At 49.0% G+C, this 21056-nt stretch overlaps 3 protein-coding genes across 3 annotated transcripts; 2 read left to right on the top strand and 1 right to left on the bottom strand.

Annotated features, from left to right (window-relative positions):
* The first annotated feature begins 4943 nt into the window (after nucleotides 1-4943).
* LOC149338208 (uncharacterized) lies at nucleotides 4944-6361 on the top strand. The gene is made up of 3 exons (XM_089547551.1): nucleotides 4944-5262; nucleotides 5340-5486; nucleotides 5887-6361. The coding sequence occupies exons 1-3, from the start codon at nucleotides 4944-4946 to the stop codon at nucleotides 6216-6218; spliced, it is 798 nt and encodes a 265-aa protein (XP_089403677.1). The 3' UTR covers nucleotides 6219-6361.
* Nucleotides 6362-7451: 1090 nt separating this feature from the next.
* On the top strand, nucleotides 7452-10070 carry LOC149338207 (uncharacterized). Its single transcript, XM_089550715.1, has 6 exons — nucleotides 7452-7578; nucleotides 7641-7827; nucleotides 8267-8509; nucleotides 8824-8995; nucleotides 9068-9216; nucleotides 9889-10070. The coding sequence occupies exons 2-6, from the start codon at nucleotides 7668-7670 to the stop codon at nucleotides 10068-10070; spliced, it is 906 nt and encodes a 301-aa protein (XP_089406841.1). The 5' UTR covers nucleotides 7452-7578; nucleotides 7641-7667.
* Nucleotides 10071-15641: 5571 nt separating this feature from the next.
* Nucleotides 15642-19456, bottom strand: LOC149338206 (uncharacterized). Its single transcript, XM_089550714.1, has 4 exons — nucleotides 18918-19456; nucleotides 18643-18843; nucleotides 15924-15975; nucleotides 15642-15707 (listed from the first exon to the last, which is right to left on the bottom strand). The coding sequence occupies exons 1-4, from the start codon at nucleotides 19169-19171 to the stop codon at nucleotides 15642-15644; spliced, it is 573 nt and encodes a 190-aa protein (XP_089406840.1). The 5' UTR covers nucleotides 19172-19456.
* Nucleotides 19457-21056: the final 1600 nt, after the last annotated feature.

Here is a 21056-nt window from a genome sequence, read left to right as displayed (position 1 = left end):
CAACAATATGAAACCCAAGTATCATCAACAGGGGCCAGCCCAGTGTGCGATTGGCCACTTATTAATCTAAGGGGGCTGACGTAGATATTGTAGTGGTTGCCTCAGTGTGGCTTACCCAAGAGGGCCTCACAGGGGCCGCGCATCGTGTATTACCTGGTGAATCATTAAAACGGCAACAAACTTGAGAAGAAAAGCTGCTGCCGTAAAATAGGTCCATCAGGACTGCTAGAATCACTAAATTGTTGCCAAGTGTAAATATATTGCTTTAAAAGACTGCTTGCAGTCTTGTTTAAGTTTTACGTGAGTCTTAACAAATTACACATTATACAGCAAAAGGTCCACGGTAATAAAACACGTAGATAGGACCTCTAATTGCATCCGATAATTCTCTACTAGTGCTGTTGGGAAAACCAATGGTTTCTCACGTTGAAAATGCCAGCAGGCTACCTGAATAAGCCAATAACTTCAAAAGCCACTATTCGTGCGTATTGACCCCTGCGTAGGCAGCGACCTTGGGGGCATTGTTGACTGTCATAATGCTGAACATCGGCCAATTCTTAGCATAAACAGCGGGCTATGCTTGAAAAGTAGGGCTTTGGCCAAATACTGATGAAGGACCAGTTTCTGTGCCAATTCTGTCTACTGTTTTGCCATTGGTTTGGTCAATTATTGGCGTGCCCCTTGGGCTAGGAACTGAATTTTAAAGGAGGCCTTGTGCCTCCCCGTTCCTGGTTCCAGCCCTGGTACCTAATAGCCAGATACCAGTGATATGAATGCCCCTACTACTGATCATTTTGGTGAAAGCAGAATTTTGTAAGTAAATTTGACGTATTTAGATTCGTTTCTCGATTTAATCATCGAAATGGAACCCTCATTTAGAAATACACAGCGTATGGTACACCGTGCGTTATTCTCAGTTGTTATATGCTCATAATGAGCATATAAATGGTCACACGAATGAATCTCATCGAGAAGTATTCATGTACCGTCATCTCTACAATACTGATCTATAACTCCCAAATCAAGTGCATCAATCAACATTTCCACCGCCATAACAAATGTCCCTCAGCTGTTGTTGGAAAGCATGAAGTTGCATCGTCGCTGCTGCATTGTAGGCCTACAAACGCTGAAAGGACCGTTTTATAGGTCCGAACAGACGACTTGTCAATTATGAGTACCAGACCTGCCTTCAAACTGCACAAGTCGCTGCTAGCGCTAATTTGTACTAAACAACACCGTGTGTACAAAATTTACACGGAGGTTATCCTACCAAGTACCGAGAACTCCACCGCAGCAACAGAAATGACGGATATATTCGGCGCTGCATGCTGGAGGTACTCCGGTTCAACCAATTTCTGTGGGGCGTCTGTTCGCAATCACAAGAGGTCTTCTATTTAAACGATAGTCTCGAAGAGTCCCCTCACCTGAAATATGGCCGCCAAAAGCTTCTACTCAAACTTCGAAGTGGCCTAAGCCATGGAAAGCCGAATTCCACAGAGGAGTGGCTGTGCAACATTTCAGAATGTCTAGGAGTCACCATACTATGCTCATGACAACCCCTGGAGTCCAAGAAGCGTGCACCCATGTCGCCAACGGCACAAAGAACGATGGCCCCCACTCTAAAAATACAGAAGTAGTAGTTTCTGTGGCCTGGTTTTTCTCAGATAGTCTGATGTGTTCTAATGTTACCATCAGAGAGTTTTAGTGTGTTATAATTGTAATGTGGGGACTCGCACAGGTAGTGTGGACGGCCACAGTCCTTGTCCCAGCAGTGCTTCTCAGCAGGCCGGCGTTCGCAAGCGCGCACCCGAGCTTCGTCAGCTTCGTCTTCTATCTTCTTCGTCTCCTTCGTCGGCGCTAGCCGCTGGGGCAGCAAACCGCAACTCTCTTTCTTACAATACCCCCGGGATGAAAAGGCGCCATCCTGGCGGCGTAAGGGCACGAGACGATAGCTGGGTCGTAGTAAGGCTTCAGGCGGTCTAAGTGCACAATTTCACGGCCGCGGCGGCGATGGTCAGACGAAGGCGAGATGGGCTGCACGAGATAGTTAACTGGCGATGTCTGCTGAACAACGCGATAGGGGCCCTGGTATTTGCTCAGCAGTTTTGTAGACTGTCCTGGGTTGGAGGAGGGCACCCAAAGCCAAACCAAGGATTCAGGAAGATAGGGCGGCGGCAGACCGGGAGAAGCGGCGCGGGAGCTTTTCTGACGGTGCTGGTCGTGTGAAGTAAAAGAACGGGCGAGTTGGCGGCATTCTTCGGCATGCGCAGCGGCCTGAGAAACGGTTGTAAATTCGGATGAATCGGGGCGGTAAGAAAGTACGGTGTCCATGATGGAGGAAGGTTCGCGTCCGTACAGAAGAAAATACGGGGAAAAACCAGTAGTGGCTTGCGTTGCAGAGTTGTAGGTGTATGTAACGAAAGGTAGAATGCGGTCCCAGTCTGAGTGATCGGCAGAAGTGTACTTGGCCATCATGTCGCCGAGGGTCCGGTTAAAGAGCTCGGTCATGCCGTTCGTCTGCGGATGGTACGAAGACGTCGTGCGGTGAACGATATGACACTCCCGAAGGAGGGCTTCCACGACGCCGGACAAGAAGACGCGACCCCGGTCGCTGAGCAATTCCTGAGGCGCACCGTGACGAAGAATGATGTGCTTAAGTATGAAACCGGCTACGTCAGAGGCAGTCGCAGCTGGCAACGGGGCAGTTTCGGCATAGCGCGTGAGATGATCAATGGCGGCGATGATCCAGCGGTGCCCGGCGGCAGTGATGGGAAGAGGGCCATAGAGGTCAATTCCAACACGGTCGAATGGCCGGGCAGGACACGGTAAAGGTTGCAGAGGAGCAGGTGAGTGCGGTGGGGGGTTCTTGCGACGCTGGCATTCCAGGCAAGAGCGTACGTATTGGCGGACAAAACGGTACATGACCCGCCAATAATACCGAAGGCGCAGGCGGGTAAAAGTTTTCAGCAGACCGGCATGAGCGCATTGCGGGTCGTCATGATAACTGGCACAAATGGCGGAGCGGAGATGCCTTGGAATCACGAGCAGCCATTTGCGACCATCGGGGAGGTAGTTCCGACGATACAGCAGCTGGTCACGCACGACAAAGTGATGAGCCTGACGACGGAGTGCTCTAGAAGGGAGGTGTGCTGAGCGGTTGGCTAAGAAATCCAGAAGAGAAGTGATCCAAGGATCCTTGCGCTGCTCAGAAGCCATATCAACGTTGTCAAGAGAAGGTGCGAGGCCGGAAATAGATGGCGGGTCAGGATCAGAGGTCAGAGGGGAGCGCGAGAGAGCGTCGGCATCGGAGTGTTTGCGACCGGAACGATAAATGACCCGAATGTCGTAATCTTGTAAACGCAGAGCCCAACGAGCGAGGCGGCCAGATGGATCTTTGACTGAAGACAGCCAGCAAAGGGCATGGTGATCGGTAATAACATCGAACGGGCGTCCATATAAGTAAGGACGAAATTTTGTGATCGCCCAAATAATCGCCAAACATTCTTTTTCTGTGACAGAATATTTAGTCTCTGCTTTTGTGAGTGTACGGCTGGCGTAAGCAACGACGTACTCATTGAAACCAGGTTTTCGCTGGGCTAGAACGGCACCGAGACCAATGCCGCTGGCGTCCGTGTGGAGTTCTGTAGGCGCGGAAGGGTCGAAATGGCGCAAGATCGGAGGAGAAGTGAGAAGCTGCCGCAGCGTTGCAAAAGCTTCGTCGCATGCAGGGGACCAAGCCGACAAGTCGTGGCTGCCAGCGAGAAGTTGCGTCAGCGGGGCGATAACAACAGCAAAATTCTTGATGAACCGGCGAAAGTAGGAGCAAAGTCCAGCAAAGCTTCTCAGTTCTTTCATGGACGCGGGCTTCGGGAAATCAGTAACTGCGCGGAGCTTGGCAGGGTCCGGAAGTACACCATCCTTGGAGACGACGTGGCCTAGAATAGTCAGCTGACGGGCGCCAAAACGACACTTTTTCAAGTTCAGCTGCAGGCCAGCACCACTGAGACAGCGAAGAACACTCTCGAGGCGGAAAAGATGAGACGGAAAATTCTTGGAGAAGATGACAACGTCGTCCAAGTAGCAGAGGCATGTCTGCCATTTAAAGGGGTTGTGAAAAGAAAATGAAGCTGCCCGGTTGTAATTTTCATTGCTTCAATAAACATTGGAGATGCCAATTCCGAAATATTTCGGCGCAATATTGAGTCTGCATTTAATAAAGCCCGTTGGAAATAGTTGCCTTTTCGACCTCATAAAACGACCATGCGGCGCCATCGGCAGAAATAAGCACTATTCAACTACGTCATTTTAAGACGCTTAGAAACTTAGATTCATCTCAGTTTCAATTATACCAAAATAATAGGTTTGTATTAAAGTTAGAAAGTAAAAAAAGGCGTGGCAATTATTTGCACACGCAATTGTACTCAGTAAGATACAGCACGTGATCGTCAATAGGTCATTGGCCTGAGATCGGTTTCGGTTTCGCTTCTCCGTCCTGCGTGGGGTCTTTTCGTTTACAAGAACCCAACAACGCCAGATTCAGTCAAGAAATCGAGTAAAGCAAGGTCAGCTAAACTCGACGCCTCTCCATTTATATGAGCTAGATACGAATGAGTCAACTCTCATGACCCGTCCTGCGAGGTGCGCACCTAGTAAACTGGCTCCCGCTTCGGTCCTCCCCTGCAAAAAAAAATGCTTTCGGAAACCTGTGTGTGAATGTTCATGCGTTATTTACGGAAGGGGCTGCTTTTCAACCCACCCCTTGGGTGGAGTTGAGAGGTCGAGTCCAGTCCGACCCGACTTCCGGCGTTTACATGAACTATAGTAACCCGACAATGCGATTCAACCCGGACCTCCGGTAGCTCGCAACAGCACGCCGCTCTTTCTTTGTTGTGGCAGCGCTACGCTGTGGTTTTCACCGTGTTCTCCGCGTTTGGGTGCACGCCATGCCAACCGTGTGCGTTGTGAGACAGTGTCGCACGACTTACCGGAGTGTAAATGTTAGATTCCACAAGCTGCCCGATGACCCGCAGCGAAGAGCCGCGTGGCTTCGAGCAATTAGCCGCGATGGTCCAAAGGGTATGGTCAGTCAGACCGGGTTCGTGTGCTCCGAGCACTTTCTACCGGGCGACTATGAAACGAACCTGGACGTCCTCCGAAGCCTCGGTATGGACATGAAGAGCGCTCGCCTCAAGCGAGGTGCCGTACCGACGCAAAACCTCTGTCCCGACGCACCGCCAAAAAAGCGGAGAACGTCCGAGGTAAGTACGCGTGATGAAAATTATCAGTTGTGTTAGTTTATTGTCATTTCTTTCGGTTGCTAACAGCTTTATTTTTTTTAGGACACACTGAACCGCAGGATATGGAAGTTGTCATGGCAGCAGAAGAGGCGCAAATTTCGCCTCGAATGGTTGACAGCTCCACACAAACATCAAGGAATACCTGCACTGTTGCCTGCCAGACCGACGGCGTTGATGTGCAAACACAATGTAAGATTTTCCTCGCAGAAGCGGTGTGTTCGTTTTCTTCCCACATTCCACAAGAATAAATTGTGTTGCAATAATTTTGCCGGGTCTTAGGAAGGGGGAAAGGGAATTAAGGTGCACCACTTGGTTAATTATCCAGTGGTATCACTGAATGCTAGAGAAATTCTGGAGGAGGCATTCATGTTGTGTCAGTTCCAATCTGGGGAAGTGCTGAGGTGTGTATAAATCACTGTTTGTTCCTCCAAAGAAGACTATCACGTATTTTACACGCAGGTAGTGATTGTGTAGCTGATATTGTTTGGTAGTAGCTCTTAATGAGGTGTCCATGACTATGCGATATCAACATTGCATAAACAAAGAGCACTGGCACAGCATGAGTTTCATTTTCTTCATTATTTTTCAGATACACAGGTGAACCTCCACATTTCCCTGAGAAAGGATATGCATGTGCAGACAGATGCCTGTCAGTCCACCGGCACATACTGCGAAGCTGGCACCACTACAAGTGCTGCTCCAGCCTACACAGGACCACCCCTTTCTTCTCCTCTGCCACGTTCTCCCTCCCAAACAGTCTCCTCACTACCAACTGATGGTCGAGCACCGTCTCCCATCCCATTCGCTCCACGACACTCATCCAGCCCAATACAATCTGATGCCTCAGACTGTGAAGAAGAGGATAACACTCGGCAGAGCTCGCAGTTTTTCCCATCACTTAACGAGACCTTCCTTGGGTAATAATTACGACTTTATGTGCACCCCTTTAGCATGTGCATTGCATGTCATTTCATTATGGCGGCATGACTAAAAATCAGATCAGTCATTTAGGCGATGGAAGAGCACCATAATGATGTCCTCCCCTTTCTTGGGTAGGGGCAGGCATGAGTATCATATTGTCTGCACTCACACAATTGCATTGCGGTGATGCACATGTCCTCTCAGCAGCTGGCCAACCTCACACTGTATGAATATTCATAAAGCAGATCTTGATCCATCGAAATGTTTTTACAATATTCAGTGGCACAAGGAGCTGCTCATGCAGCATCAATGAGACAAAAAATCTTGGAGCTTTGCAAATCTGAAATTACTTACAAGCAAAAAAATGCACAGCATGCAAAAATGTGCACTAGAACACTCAAGACATAGTGTCAGTGTGGGCTGCCGTTACATTTACTGCTCTTTATTCCTGTTAAATTCTAGCCTCCAGTTATCCCAGCAGCATAAGACATGACAATTTAACCGTTAAAACTCACTTTATATTGTTTCAGACTTGACTCCAGCACTGAAGAAGTCCCCCCTCAGGATGAAAGAAAATTCATAATATTTGAAAGTTGTCTATCCGAACTATTTCAAGTGTGCCGCAAGTGCTTTGCCGCTTGCAAAAGTGCGAGTCGTGTGTCCGGCACCTGGCTTGAAATACAGACACTTTGTGCAAACAACCACACCCTAACATGGACAAGCCAACCCATGATAAACGGCAAAGCAGCAGGCAATGTGCTGATGTCAGCAGCTATGTTGTTTGCTGGCACCAGCCCCACCTCAGTGCTCCGAATGTTCAAGTACGCAAACGTGCAGGTGTTCACGCCACGAACATTTTATAACTACCAGCGAGGCTACCTACTTCCTGCAATCAACAAGGTAGGAGAAAGGTTGTGCATTGTCAAACGAAGAATTACTAAACCAATATCTCGGGGCCCACATACATAAAAGGTCCATGAAATGATTTTCTGATGACAGCTAGACTGACCTCATAGGATCTTGAATTTCCATAAGACGCAGCAATAATTTTTAATCCGAAAAGAGGTTCTGAAAAAAAGTTCTCAAAATCGTTTCATGGCACCTGTTAAAGACAGAAGCAAACGGGCAGTGCATTAGTGTTCTGCGTTTGATATGGTGTTTAAAAGCTGCACCTCTGTTGTACCAGATCTGGCAACAGCAACAGGAAGAGCTGTTTCAGCAGTTGGAGGGCTGCACTGTGGACCTGGCTGGCGATGGACGCTGCGATTCCCCAGGGTTTTCGGCAAAATTTTTGACTTACTCTGTACATGTCGCCCAGCTCAACAAAATTCTTCACTTCGAGCAAGTGCAAGTTGGGGAGGTAGGTTAGAGCTTTTTAATAAAGTGGCTTTGTGATGTAACTTAGCTTTTTTTTCTCACAAGTGTGCAGATGTCAAATCGAGCACCTCCATGGAAAAGCATGCATTTGTGAAGAGCCTCAAAATGGTGAAGGAGCGGGGGCTCAAGGTGAAGTCGGTGACAACTGACCGGCATGCCCAAGTCACCAAGTACATGCGGACACAGGAGCCCACCATCCAGCACTACTTTGACTGTTGGCACATTTCAAAAGGTAGCACTGAATGAAAATATCTGATGCTCATTACCACACTTCACAGATAAGACTGCTTCCTCAATGATGTGCAGAATGCGGTGAAATTTTAGACAACTTCACTGGATCATGCAGACTTAATACAAGGGGCCGGACAGCAAAATTGTAACAAATAGTGAAGCAGTGGGAAAAGTTGCTGAAATGTAAGCGGCACAAAAATGGGGGAAGGTTTTATCTGTTCGCTTTTCTTTCTGGCTGTTTTTGATGTGAATGATGACGAGGGTAGGGCCCATCATGCCTGCAGACATTGCAGATAGGCACTGTGGTTCGAAACCAGATTCCCCGCGTTCTGCAGGTGAGGGGAGAGAAAGCGGGCGTTTCGGGGTGCAAGCTCAAAAGCCAGATTAGCATATTATGAAGGCTTAATTCTCATTAATAAACTATTACACCTCCTTTCCAGGCATCAAGAAGAAGCTGGCTGCGCATGCAAAAAGAGCTGGATGTAGTCGGCTAGAACTGTGGATCCAGCCAGCCAGCAATCACCTATATTGGTGTGCAGCCCTCAACGGTGGCAACGTCGAGCTCCTAACCGACATGTGGAAGAGCATGGAGCGGCATGCTGCAAATATGCACACGGGACACCCAGGGCTCTACACACATTGTGCGCATGAAGACCTTGGAGAGAGGCAATGGCTAGTTCCTGGTGAGTAATGTAACTATTTGAAAGCAAGATATGCATTCTGCAGAACCCTGAATTTACTTCCTGCATATTTATTTGCTTTCCAAGTTGGAATCACGTCCTTGTGATGAAGCATGGCTTGCGACATGTTGAAATTGCAAAGCTTTGTCAAAGAGCCAAGCTGCTGGTATCCAGCTAGTTGCCAACCTTTCCCAAGAAACTGTTTGTTGTTGTCAGTGAATATAAGAGTTGCTTACTCACGATTTTAAAAACATATCACAGTACTCCTTAATGCCATTTGGAGAAGGCTTTTCTGGGAAATTGCTTTCTCAACGCAGGGACAACTGCACACAAGAAGTTTGTAGAAGTTGTGAAGTCACCTCGTCTCCTCAAAGACATCAGGCAACTGGCCCCTTGCACACACACCTTCAGCTTGGAGGCCTTCCACAGCGTACTCATAGGCTTCGCACCGAAGTCTGTATGCTTCTCACCTGATGGCATGCGTGCAAGGTAAATAGTGAATGAGATCAGGCGAAAATTTATACATGATGAGCTGCTTGAATTGCTTGTCTGGTTTTTCAGAACACAACTGGCAATACTGCATTTTAATGAGAATGCTAGCAATGGACAGGCCACCACAGCTGAAGGACTGTCCCGATGGAAAATAAAGCACCCAAAAGCAAGGAAAGGCACAGCCGTTGCTTGTCCTGTGAAAGCAGAGCCTACATATGGTGAGTAGTTTATTGAGCATTACAAAAACAATGTGTTGTAATCTCTTTAAGGTCAGAGATCTGAGGGATACAAAACACAATTTGGGCTATGAAAAAGAAAATCAGAAATAACTTGAGTATAACTTGTAATATCGGCAACAAATTATTTTGTTTCCTTTATCAGTCTACACGCTCCAAAGCAATGTGAAACTGATGTGAATAAGCACAGTGTGCCTCAGGATATCCATTACATCTGGGCACGACCACTCTAAGCCACATGGGTGTGTCAGCGCAATGCAATATTGCAGGTGGATGTAACCTAAGACCAGACAACCCCAATGACGCCAACCGTGAAAATAGCCATTGGCCATGCTACTATGTGCGGTACATATCTATATTAGAATTTTACTACAATCTTTCACATGTGCACCAGCACCTCTCAATTTTTGTGTTTAGAAAATAGGTTTCACCAGCATTTTGGTGGCATATTCAACCCAGCTATCAAAATATTCAATTTCGTCTGCAAGTTCTATTGTGGATATTTCCATGGAAACTAAAGCTATAGGTGTGTATGGTCATCAACAAAGGCGTACTTGCTATACCTCTTTAGTATGCTCTGTTCTATGACTGGTTATAGTCACAAATGTTTGCAATGATAATGCTCATATTATATGCACGCCTATTGTTTTCCAGATTATGTTGGCCTGCTTCTGAAGGAGACAATCCGCTGCTGTGAAGAGTGGTCATCCTTCAAGGAAGCTTTTGCGGCAAACCTTTCGACTGCTCCACCCCCCATGAGTCACTCTTTCCCGAGGCCATCTAAGGATGAACTCGTGGCAGCCCGAAGATCTAGGTTTGCCAACAGCATGGAGTGAGCACCACTGAGGAATGTGATCCGCATTTATTGAACGAGGCCACGGCTGGTGCGCCGGCGGAGCGGGTGGTTGACGCTGCTGGCCAGGCCGGTTGCTGAATGTGTTTTCTGCGCGAGCCAGAGTGAAGTTAGCGGTGCTGTACATTGTTTGCCGCATCCAGTTCGCGTTAGTTGAATGCCCATTACGTTCTTTCTCTTGTGCCCTCCGCACAATTGCAGAGTAGGGGGCGAGTCGCACTTGCTACCCATCGGGATAAGGGGGCGCCGGATAGCGGAGGATTACGGGAAAGGTCAAACTCCCTCCAGGGACGGAGACATTAGGTCGCATCCTGTTGTGCACGTGCTTGCGGCGAGGCAGATCTGCGTCACAGTGCGTGGCTTTTGTCCCATGTCTGCAGCAGAGTGCGTTGACAGCTTGAAGTGCGGTCAACCGGATATTGCCACACTAGCTGCACGCATGAGGAGTGACGATGCAGAACAGATGGGTTGAATTGACTTTCCTTGAACTTGGGTCAACCGGACATCAAGTGCCAGGTTGCGCTCCAAGCTTCAACTTCATCATCGCCACTGGCGATACCAGTACTGCTACAGGTGCTCCCCCCCATAGCACGGTGCGCGATAAGGGAAAAAAACGAAGATAGTTATGTACGCAGCTCATGGCGGTCCTGGAAATAGTAGAGCACAAAATGTCCAGGGAGAGGCAAAAGTTGGGGATCCAGGTGGGGACGCCGGCATTGCGTTCAGGCCTCAGGAGGGCGGACAAGGGCAGTGGCCAAGCAATGGCCACGGGGCAGTAGGACGAAATCAGAATGGGGGTGTCCCCGTAGGCAGGGGTGAAGGACGCACTGCTCATGAAGAAAATGGTGCACTGGGTGGTGACAAAGAATCACTGCTGAAAACCGAAGAGTCTGAGTGGCAGCAGATGCTCGGAGGCTGAAAGTAGACACTGTCGAGCGCGAAAGGTGCAGGTGAAAGTGGCAGCGTTGAGCTGGATGGTGGCACAGAGCACGTGTGATGAGACAGAGCACGGATAATGATGTGGAAGCCTCTGGGCATGTGGAAGCCTCTGGGCATGCAGAAGGCTAGAGTGCGGAACTGTGCAACTGCTCCCGCTGGGGTGTCCAAGCGCAGGAAAGGCGGATGTGGGTCCAAGGGCGAAGGCATGCTGGGTGTCAAGTTCAGAAGGGGGCGGCGCAGGAGCGGGTGTATTGAAATTTGCAACACTAGTGGTTGGGACAACTGAAGTGAACACAGCACCCCTGGCATAGTCTAGGCGATGGTGCCTGCCAAAGGCATGACTAGCGCCCAGGTATTTGGAGGTGTGGGATGAAACTGTAGAGTTGGGGACTACGAGGTTGTGCACTGAGCGTGGGGCTTCCCTAGAGGCATTGGTAGAGGAGGTGCTTGAAGCGGTCTGTGGAGCAGACCTGGCAAGAACGGCGGTCCAGGAGGAGGCAGCCGGCTGAGACTGTTGGCAAGAGACCGACGCTTGCATGCATCGCACTTGCCGAACCATGGGTGTGGGCTCATTAGGTGGTTGTGACGGTGAAGAAACAGGTGTTGGGTGGCGCTCCGATGTAGGAGGTGGCGGAGGGAAAAACCGAAGCAGCTCGGTTATGGAATTCGGCCATGGGTGGTGAGTCGTGTGGCGGTGCAGCTTCTGAGTCCGGAACAGGAGTGCACCAAGGCGGCAGGAGCTCCAAGCCAAAGTATGCCGTCAGGCCCTTCTTGAAGTCGGCATAAATGTTTGGACCAGGAGGTGGCAACTGAAGTCTTGCCAGGACACTGGGCAGGAGTTCGCGGCTGGTGTGCTGATAGCAAAGCTGGCTGGACACTTGGTTGACGTGAAAGTGCGGGTACAGCAGCGCCAGCCACAAGACAGGATCCCTGGCATAGAAGCTAGGCAGGCCGGGCAGCCAGGGAAGGAAGGAGCACTAATACAGCTGGTGGAGCCGTCCAGATACGGTGGGAGGGGTGCACATGGTGGCGAGAAGAAGCTGCCGAAAGCTGGGTGCGAACAGCAGGCTTGCAGCTGCAAGGCCAAGCGGAGAGTAGGACGGGCAGGAGCGTAGGACTGGTGGGTGCGGCGTTGTCTGTGTTGACGCTGTCGTCCCAGTCAACGGATGTGGAAGGTGATCCACATTTATTGAAGGAGGGCTGGTGAGCCAGCGGAGTGGGCGGCCGACACTGCTGGCCAGGCCGGTTGCTGAATGTGTTTTCTGCACGAGCCAGGTCACACTCCAAGCTTCATCTTCATCAGCGCCACTGGTGATGCCAGCACCGCTACACCACTGTCTAATACAGGTGTGTATTCCATAATATTACCAAATCAGTGTTGAAGGAAAGGCCCATTACTTTCAATATTATTTATTGGTTAATTATATGTCCATCCTGAACCATGAATTTATGCAGGGCGTGTTGCCATGCTAGTTGGTTTTTATCTGACATCTTGGAATCACAGCACTTGCAGACGAGGACACAGAGAGGGCACGCACAAGTGCACTGCTGTTTGCATGTCCTGTCTTTGTCCACATCTGCAAGTGCTACGATTGCACGATGTCTACCATGAAGCATGGCAGAGGTTGAACTGTCAGTCACACACTCAGCCAAAAAAAAAGGGTACTCTCCATCTGTCAAAAGCATAGGTTGGGACAGAGTGCAAAAATGCAATCATTCTGTCCCGACCTATGCCTTGTATGCAACATCAGCACATCGAAAAAAATAAGATAAAGATAACAACGTAGATGCAGATGAAACTTTATAGAAATATTCTTCAGAAATGGATGGATACAAATGGACAGCACAGCTACAGAAATGGATGGATGGAAGTCGCTAGTCCTAACGGTACATTACCCTCTTCAGCACTTGTTGAATTGCATAATACAGCTATGTGTGGTTAATATCGACACTTTTGTTCCCAGAAAAACTGTTTACAATGTGAGTGGTCTATAATAACGAATCAAAATCAAAACTGCACATTATATCCAATGAGCATGGTCACAGAAGCCCAAAGACAAAATGCATCTGTTTTTCCTTTTGGTTCCTAAATAAGCTGTCAACAGTCTAGGCAGTGTTTTTCAATACTGCAAGGCAGAATGGAATGGGTAGAGATCAGTCCTTGAAAATTGCATCCTTATTGCAGGGTGTCAACGTTAACAAGGCATTAAGAGGGTTTCAAATTGGGCTAGTTGGTAGTTAACATGATCATAATGATTGTGCTTTTGAAAAAGACTTGGGACAACACAGGGACGACATTGCGTAACAGTATTTGTGTCGTCCCGATGTTGGCCAAGTCTTTTTTAAAAGCGCAATTATGTGTAACAAGATATGACCGTAACTTCACAAACATTACTTTACAAACGTCTGCAACCCTTGTGCATACTGGAAACCAGTGTAACCTTCAGATGGAAACCTCTCTCTTATTTGATGCACAGCACAAGCAGGGAGGACCTTCCTGTGATGTCTGCCCAGGCGTCCCCAAAGCCAGTGTGCAAGCTGGCTGTAGCTGATGTAGCGGTACCTCCTGTTGGCAAGAGAAAAACAAGTCACCATTTTTTTCAGCATAGCAAATTGAAAGTTCAGTTTTGGGCAAAGTTAATCATGTTACCAGTGTCTGTACAGTTAGTGCCAACGTCAATGTTTGCAAGCTGGACCATGTGATTCTCACCAAGTGTTCTTCCTGAGCAGCATGGTGAACTCTGAATTCTACTGCAACATTTTGAAGTTACTGAGAGAAAATGAAAGAAAAAAAATGCAACAGTGGCATAACCACAATTTCATGCAACGCTGAAACCATTTCTTTTTGGTGCCATGGTTCTCTATGTGCCAGCAAAGGCAAATGTTGCTAAACTATATATATTCATATCAAGCTGTGAGGACGGGAATGGGTTTATATGCAAGGCCATAACGGGGATCGGGAACGTCTCGAAACGGTCAGCAGCGGGCCCCAAAGCTCAGTCTTGCGCCCATAGTGTTCATCATCATCTCACTACACTGCAGCATGGCTTAACATTTCGCCCGGGTGAGTCGAAGCTCGTACTTGAGCAAGTTAGACAGCGTTGTGATGGCAGCAGTTTAGGCGGGTTATGTGAACGACCTTGGTTCTGCGGGAGCGGAAAATACCTGTGGTAACTGTGACAATTATGAAGTTGACAGCAATGAGGCAACCGAGAACAACAAAAGGGTCACAGTACTTCAAAAGGAATTTCTGATAGAGACCCCATCGATACAGTGGAGTCCAGAGCCAAATGTAGTGACCTGGCTCGTGCATAACTGCAATGTGTCCACTGACCTAACAGCCCTTGGTGCGAACTTGTGTCCTGACTGTTCTTAGGCAAACTAGTCTTGGCACTTCCTCTGCATGGCAAAGGGTCTACAAAACAGATGAATCTGGATGTTGAGAAAAGGGAAGAATTGTGTCCAGAAAGGTGCATGGGATACCGGTGTAAAGAAGAAAAAAGGGGAGCCTGGCGGCTGCATTCATGGACAACCTGTTTGTGAGAGTGTGGCTGATGCGCTCAGTCAGGCCATTCATTTGGCGACGGTAGGGTGTCGAATGACGACAGTCACAATGACAGCACCGTAGTAGCTCTTCCATGATGTCAGCAGTGAACTGGCACCCATGTCGCTGATTACGACTCAAGAAGCGCTGTGGAGAAGAATGACTGAGCGCAGTAAAAAGGATGGGATGTTTGGTGGACACGAGACCAGCTGTCTTCTAAATCGAGTCAAGTAGTCAAAGCACACAATAATCCAGCATATGCCCGTGGTAGACTTGGGAAGCAGATCAAGCAAGTCAACCCCAATCCTCTCAAAAGAAGAGTGAGGCAGTCTGACTGGTCGCAAGAAGCCGGCAGGAGAGGCAGTGCAATGCTTAAAGTGCTGCCACTGCAGCCAACCTGCAAAATACTGCTTAGTTGACTTGTAAAGTCTAGGCCAGTAAAGACGTTGAAACATTCTGTGAAATGTAAGAGAAGACCCTTGGTGACTGGAAGCAATATCGTCGTGCATGGCATGAAGGACAACACCAGAAACGTAGCTAGGGACGACCAATACTGGACATGCACCCCCAACTGAGTAGCTCATCTTAAAAAGCACGCCTTCCAATATGACAAATGGCGTAACAGATGAACACATACGGGCTTGATCGAACAATGGTTGAAAACTAGGATTGTTGTGCTGTTGGTGATGAAAAGTCGCAAGTTCAGAAACTATGTGGAAAGGGGGTTATTGAAATCCTCTTTGCAACTTGCAGTATCTGGTAGAGGGAAGCAGGACAAACAGTCAGCATCACCATGGCAGCGACTTCTTTTATATGCCAGAGTAAAGCCAAATTCCTGAAGGTGTAAGGCCCAGCGAGCAAGTCGACCTGAAGGATCGCGAGGCCAACAAACTAACACAAAGAGTTATGGTCTGTAACAATATTGAAGTGATGTCTATGTGGATATGGTCAGAACTCTTGCACAGCAAAGGTGATAGCAAGACGCTTGGCTTCCGTCACGGTACAGGTGCCTTCAGATTTTGTCAAAGTGCGGCTTGCGCATGCGACTACATGCTGGGCGCCATTGTGGAATTAGATAAGTACCACGCCGATGGCGTTGACGTCAGTGTGGACTTCAGTCAGCACCGCCAGATCAAACTAGCGTAAAACAGGTCCAGAAGTTAGCAAAAACTTTAGCTGCTGGAAGGCAAAACACACATGCAGACGACCATACAAATGGGGCGTCTTTATGAACGAGAGAAGTTGGAAGTGAGCGAGCTGGGCGAAACTTTAAATGAAGCAACAGAAATAAAAGCAGAGGCCTGAAAAGCTACTAAGGTTTTTCAAAGACCATGGTTGTGGGAACTGACACACGGTAGCTATCTTCTGCGGGTTTGGCCGGATGCTGTCCTTGCTGACAAGAAGCCTGAGGACAAAGGTTTGCCGTTGACTAAAGTGGCATTTTTGGAGTTCAAGACCAGACCAGCTATGCGATGCAGGCCAGCACCATATCCAGTTCTTCATTATGCTTGTGAAAGGTCTTTCCGTAAATCATCGCAGCAGCGAGGTACCACATGCATACCTCCCACTTAAGCCCATGCAATATTGTGTCTATAAATTGCTCAAATGCAGGGGGGCATTGCATAACCCAACGGGCATAACATTACATGCACAAAGTCCATCAGGCATAACAAACGCAGTGTTCTTCCGGTCCGATGCATGCATGGGGATCTGCCAATACCCAAAGTGTAGGTCAACCGATGAGAAGTACGACACAGATTCAAGACAATCCATGCCATTATCAATACGCAGGAGGGGACAGATGTCCTTCTTTCAGGAGTTATCCTTCTTTCGCACCAGTACAACAGGTGCAGCCCATTGGCTCAATGACTCCTGGATGACACCTTTCTGTACCATATCTTGCATTTGCTCTTTCATAACCATTCATTCAGCCTGGAACACGCAACAGGGATCCTGTCTGATGGGTGGGGCGATACCAGCGTTAACCTGGAGTTGTGTGCGAGAAATTGGCAGCACAGGGGAAGTGGCCGGCTCAGCAAAATCAAGCGCCACCGCATACTAGGCAAGAACAGTCTGTAATGCAATCTGCTCGGATGACAAAAGCGACTGGCTCATCATGCAGTTGATACTAAGAAGTCTATGGCTCGACTGGAATGCTCGCACTTTGACACGGATCGGATAGTAAGAGTGTGGTAAGCATCAAGTCAAGAGAGTTGAATCCCTCACATTTGTGTGCAACTGCCATCTACAGCAACAATGGCCCGTGGCACGAGAACACTGTTTCACAGTATTGTGCACATCCGGCTCAACAAGCAAGTGCAAGGTGCGAGTGTAAATGTTGGAAGAATGAACAGGAATGAACATTGCTACCATGGTTGATAAGAGCACATAATAGGTGACACTAAAGGTTGCTGCACCCAGTTGCTGTGCAGGCCTTCTGAAGAATCTGTCTTTATTAAGTGAAGTGCTTCACAGATTTTGCATGGTGTGTTGGAAATTTCAAATGAAGGATGATAACAGTCATAGAAAACAAGGCAAGCATAGTGGAATGTTTCTATTCTTTTGTGGTGTTCATCAATGAGAAATTATCAGGAATTATCAGTGTCATGCAGGAATGTGATTGAGTGGCGAGGGCAGAAGTTGTGAGAGAACCCTATTATGCTACCTGTGGCATCAAGATTGCCAGGGCCTCTTGTTAAGCTGCTGAGCAGAAAAGGGAGGGAAGGGTCTTGTTATGTTGCAAGTCAACAGCCATCGAAACCAAGGCAAGCACATTTTTTTTTGTGTGGTGTTGGTTGGTTGGGTTACGGGGTTTAACGTCCTAAAGCAACTCAAGCTATGAGAGACGCCGTAGCGAAGGGCTCTGGACATTTCGGCCACCTGGGGTTCTTTGACGAGCACTGACATCGCACAGTACACGGGCCTCTAGAATTTCGCCTCCATCGAAATTCAGCCGTCACGGCTGGGATCGAACCCGCGTCCTCGAAATTAAGCAGCCGAGCGCCATAACCACTGGGCCACCGCGGCGGCTTTTTGTGTGTTGTTCATCAATGCAAAATTGTTAATCTAATTAAATAATTCAGTTTGGTTTTGTGATCCCACCTGTTCTTTCACTTTTGTCAGCCCTATGACTTTACAACTTTAGAGCACAAGAGACCTGGCGAGTGGGGCTGAGGAACAGCTGGGAGTTTCAAAGAGGAATGCCTCGCACCCCAAGAACATGCAAGATGTCATTGTCAATGCATTTCAGAGAGGTTAACTTTGTGACTGCTGAAGATGTGGATTTTATATACCATGTGGTGTGACAAGCATCCACACTTCAGTAGAGGTGATGATGGCTGCAATGAAGTCCATCAGCAAATGTTTTTTAATCGAAACAAATTATGTGTGCCACACTACAGCACATTATCACCTAATGTTAGTTGGCAAAAAAAGATAGTGAAGAGGGCAGTGCTGGGATGGTGGTTGTTCTGGCAGTGAGTGTGGATAGGTTACTTTGCTATATGAAATTGTACAGCCTGCTGCGAAATAAAGGAAGGTTTGTTTTGGACCAACCAATTTTACTGCAATTCTCACGATCCTTTCCATTGCAATCCTCTTCTTAACTGCTGCGCATGTTGAAGCTACATACCCAGCCAATAACACACAAATATGTCACAACTATGTGCATGATCTTCAACCCCATTTTCCAAGTTCACACATCCCAGAAGACACGTCTCATCTGCCTTTCTCGTTCACTCGAGAATATTTCTACCACCTGGGTAGTAAAACATCGTGCTCGTCTGCGCTTATGAAAAAAGAAAAAAATAATACCACTGGTGTCGCGTTTGCACTAGCGTGCTGCGATGTATACTTACACTCCATGACACCTTGTGCAAACACAACATCGGCACTTTTAGGCATTTTCCTAGAGCATGATGTAATTTCAGAAGTTACCGCTGAAGTTGAAGCCTTATTGAGCACTGCCTTCCTCGATAGTAGTTTTGACAACAGCGCTTCGCATGTCCGAAAAGAGCAAAAACAGGCGGTCTCTTGTTCAAGCAGCGTCGCGCCCTCTGAGCATGGTTCTTACCTTGTGTTCTCTACGTGTAGCCCATGGTCTAGGAGCATGTGCAAAGCTACAGTTAGCACCACCTCGTCGAGGCACAGAGTGTGAAAATGCGGGTGCTCCGTAATGCATCCGGACGGCTGCTTCCTAGTTGCTGCCGGTATCTCGCGGCAGCAGGTGCTCTCCAGGACGGTCGGCATCGGCACGCACCGCCCGCAGGCGCACCTATTCGAATGCTTCGGTTAGCGATTGCACTCTCTCGCAAACTGCTCAACGTAAGCTACAAGACTCGGACGTACCAGTGCGCATTCCCGACACGACCGGGTTCGGGAGGCTCACGGTCGGGGCCTCCGCAAGCAGAGGTTGTGTCGCGGGCTACAACTGCTGGTTGCCGGGCGCACGCTCCGTCTTCGCAGTCGCTGTCACCGCCGCCGCTGTCGTCCTCCGAAGACAGCCGATCTCGCACCCTCAAAGGTGTGTCGCCGTACGGCTCAAAGCCCAACAGGCGACTCTCTTCCAGCAAGCGACGCTGCAGCTCGGGAAGATCGGCCATTTTTAAATTACCTAGCGTGTGTGCGTGACGTCATTTTGACGTCACATTTGAATCCATATGATGCTCTCACCTCGGTCAACTATGGGTCAACAGGCTGCGCTAAGCCGCCATGTTGTATCAACAACAGAAGTCTCTGATTGGCTTCTTAAAATGACGTTTCTGTAGAGTTGAGGAGGTTGTGCGTTGGGAAACCGAAATCTATATTTTTACGCTATTTACTCAACCCGGACGATGAAACGAATCAAGACATACTATGGAATGAAGGGTCAGAATCCCAAATACACACGTCGTTCAAAATTTTCAGAAAACGTTTCACGACCCCTTTAAAAGTCCACGGAGGATGTTGTCCATCATACGCTCAAAAGTGGCAGGCGCGTTGCACAGACCGAAGGGCATCACATTAAATTCATACAGCCCATCAGGCGTGATGAAAGCTGTTTTCGGGCGATCGACGTCGGCCATCGGCACCTGCCAGTACCCAGAGCGCAGATCCAACGAAGAAAAGTATTCCGCTCCCTGCAGGCAATCCAGCGCGTCATCTATACGAGGCAGGGGGTAGACGTCCTTCCGAGTAATTTTGTTTAGCCGGCGGTAGTCGACGCAGAATCTAATGGAGCCGTCCTTTTTCTTGACGAGCACGACCGGAGAAGCCCACGGGCTCTGAGAGGGCTGGATCACGCCGCGATGTAGCATGTCGTTCACCTGGTCATCAATGATGCGGCGCTCGGCGGAGGAGACGCGGTAGGGGCGTTGGCGCAAGGGTCCATGGGTGCCAGTGTCGATATGGTTGCGAACCGCTGTTGCACGACCCAACGGTGCTTGAGGAGAGTCGAAGGATGCGCGGAAGCGCTGCAGCAAAGCGATGAGCTGGGCGCGTTGGTGAGGTGGTAGAGCGGCATCGACAGAATGGGAAAACATATCCGTGGAGGACGGGTCGGCGACGTCGGTGGGAGGAGTGAGGGCGTTGATGTCAGGGGCGTCTGGGTCATCAAGGACAGGAGAAGCGTCGTCGAGATCGATCACATCAACCGTGCCAAGCGATTCTCCCCGAAGTAAAGTGGTGGGGAATGGCAACGGGTTTGCGACGTACAGGGCGGCACAACCACCAGAAAGAGTGAGCACGGCATAAGGGAGCATGACAGATTTTCGTTGCGCACAAAGAGGACAGGGTGAATAAAGGACAGTAGCGTCAGAGAGGGTAGCACAGGTCAGCGGCACGAAAACAGAAGAGAAAACTGGTACGTCGACGTCGTCAGCGGCGAGAATAGGCGCGGCGGTAACAGGGGAGACGTCCACAAGAGCATCACACAGCGGCGACACATCAATTTCAGCACGTGCACAGTCGATGATGGCGTGATGCGCGGACAGAAACTCCCACCCGAGGATGATGTCATGCGAGGAGCGGGCGAGAACGAAGAACTGAATGGTGTATGAGAGGCCTTGGATGACGAGGCGGGCAGTGCACGCTGCGAGAGGGCGAATGGAGTCGGCACTGGCGGTGCGAAGCGAAAGCTCAGAAAGCGGCGTCATCACTTTTTTTAGTTTGCGGCACAAGTTGCGACTAATGATGGACACGGCACCACCAGTGTCAATAAGCGCGTGAACAGTAACACCTTCAACGATCACTTCAATAACATTCATGGGAGCGGTGATAGGGCTTGAGACAGTCGTTGACGGCGCAGTTCTTGCCTCCGGAACTGCGGTGCCTAGTTTTCCGTTTGGAGGGGTGGTGACCGGCGGCGCATAGGAGAGAGCGAACAGCGTCGAGGAGACGGCGACCGATGGCTTCGGGTGTAGGAGTCGGAGCGAGACGGAGAGGGATTCTGAGGAGGTAGAGGAGGAGTGACAGGGACGGAAGGCAACGGAACGTCGTACGTCGGTGGGC

This window comes from Amblyomma mixtum, chromosome 6, assembly GCF_055824585.1.
Source record: "Amblyomma mixtum isolate Tamu chromosome 6, ASM5582458v1, whole genome shotgun sequence".
NCBI lineage: Eukaryota > Metazoa > Arthropoda > Arachnida > Ixodida > Ixodidae > Amblyomma > Amblyomma mixtum.
Note: the sequence above shows the minus strand (reverse complement) of the source record. Positions and strands in the feature narration are given on the sequence as shown.

Excerpts from the sequence above, each read along its gene's own strand:
- LOC149338207 (XM_089550715.1), top strand. The coding sequence starts at position 7,668 with ATGGAAAAGCATGCATTTGTGAAGAGCCTCAAAATGGTGAAGGAGCGG. Across the intron at positions 8,510-8,823 it reads GAGGCAATGGCTAGTTCCTG|GGACAACTGCACACAAGAAG; the intron begins GTGAGTAATGTA and ends TTCTCAACGCAG. Across the intron at positions 8,996-9,067 it reads CCTGATGGCATGCGTGCAAG|AACACAACTGGCAATACTGC; the intron begins GTAAATAGTGAA and ends CTGGTTTTTCAG.
- LOC149338208 (XM_089547551.1), top strand. The coding sequence starts at position 4,944 with ATGCCAACCGTGTGCGTTGTGAGACAGTGTCGCACGACTTACCGGAGT. Across the intron at positions 5,263-5,339 it reads GCGGAGAACGTCCGAGGTAA|GACACACTGAACCGCAGGAT; the intron begins GTACGCGTGATG and ends TATTTTTTTTAG. Across the intron at positions 5,487-5,886 it reads CGTTGATGTGCAAACACAAT|ATACACAGGTGAACCTCCAC; the intron begins GTAAGATTTTCC and ends ATTATTTTTCAG.
- LOC149338206 (XM_089550714.1), bottom strand. The coding sequence starts at position 19,171 with ATGGCCGATCTTCCCGAGCTGCAGCGTCGCTTGCTGGAAGAGAGTCGC. Across the intron at positions 18,844-18,917 it reads CGTGTCGGGAATGCGCACTG|GTGCGCCTGCGGGCGGTGCG; the intron begins GTACGTCCGAGT and ends GCATTCGAATAG. Across the intron at positions 15,976-18,642 it reads CTACACGTAGAGAACACAAG|GCTTCTTGTCAGCAAGGACA; the intron begins GTAAGAACCATG and ends CTTTGTCCTCAG.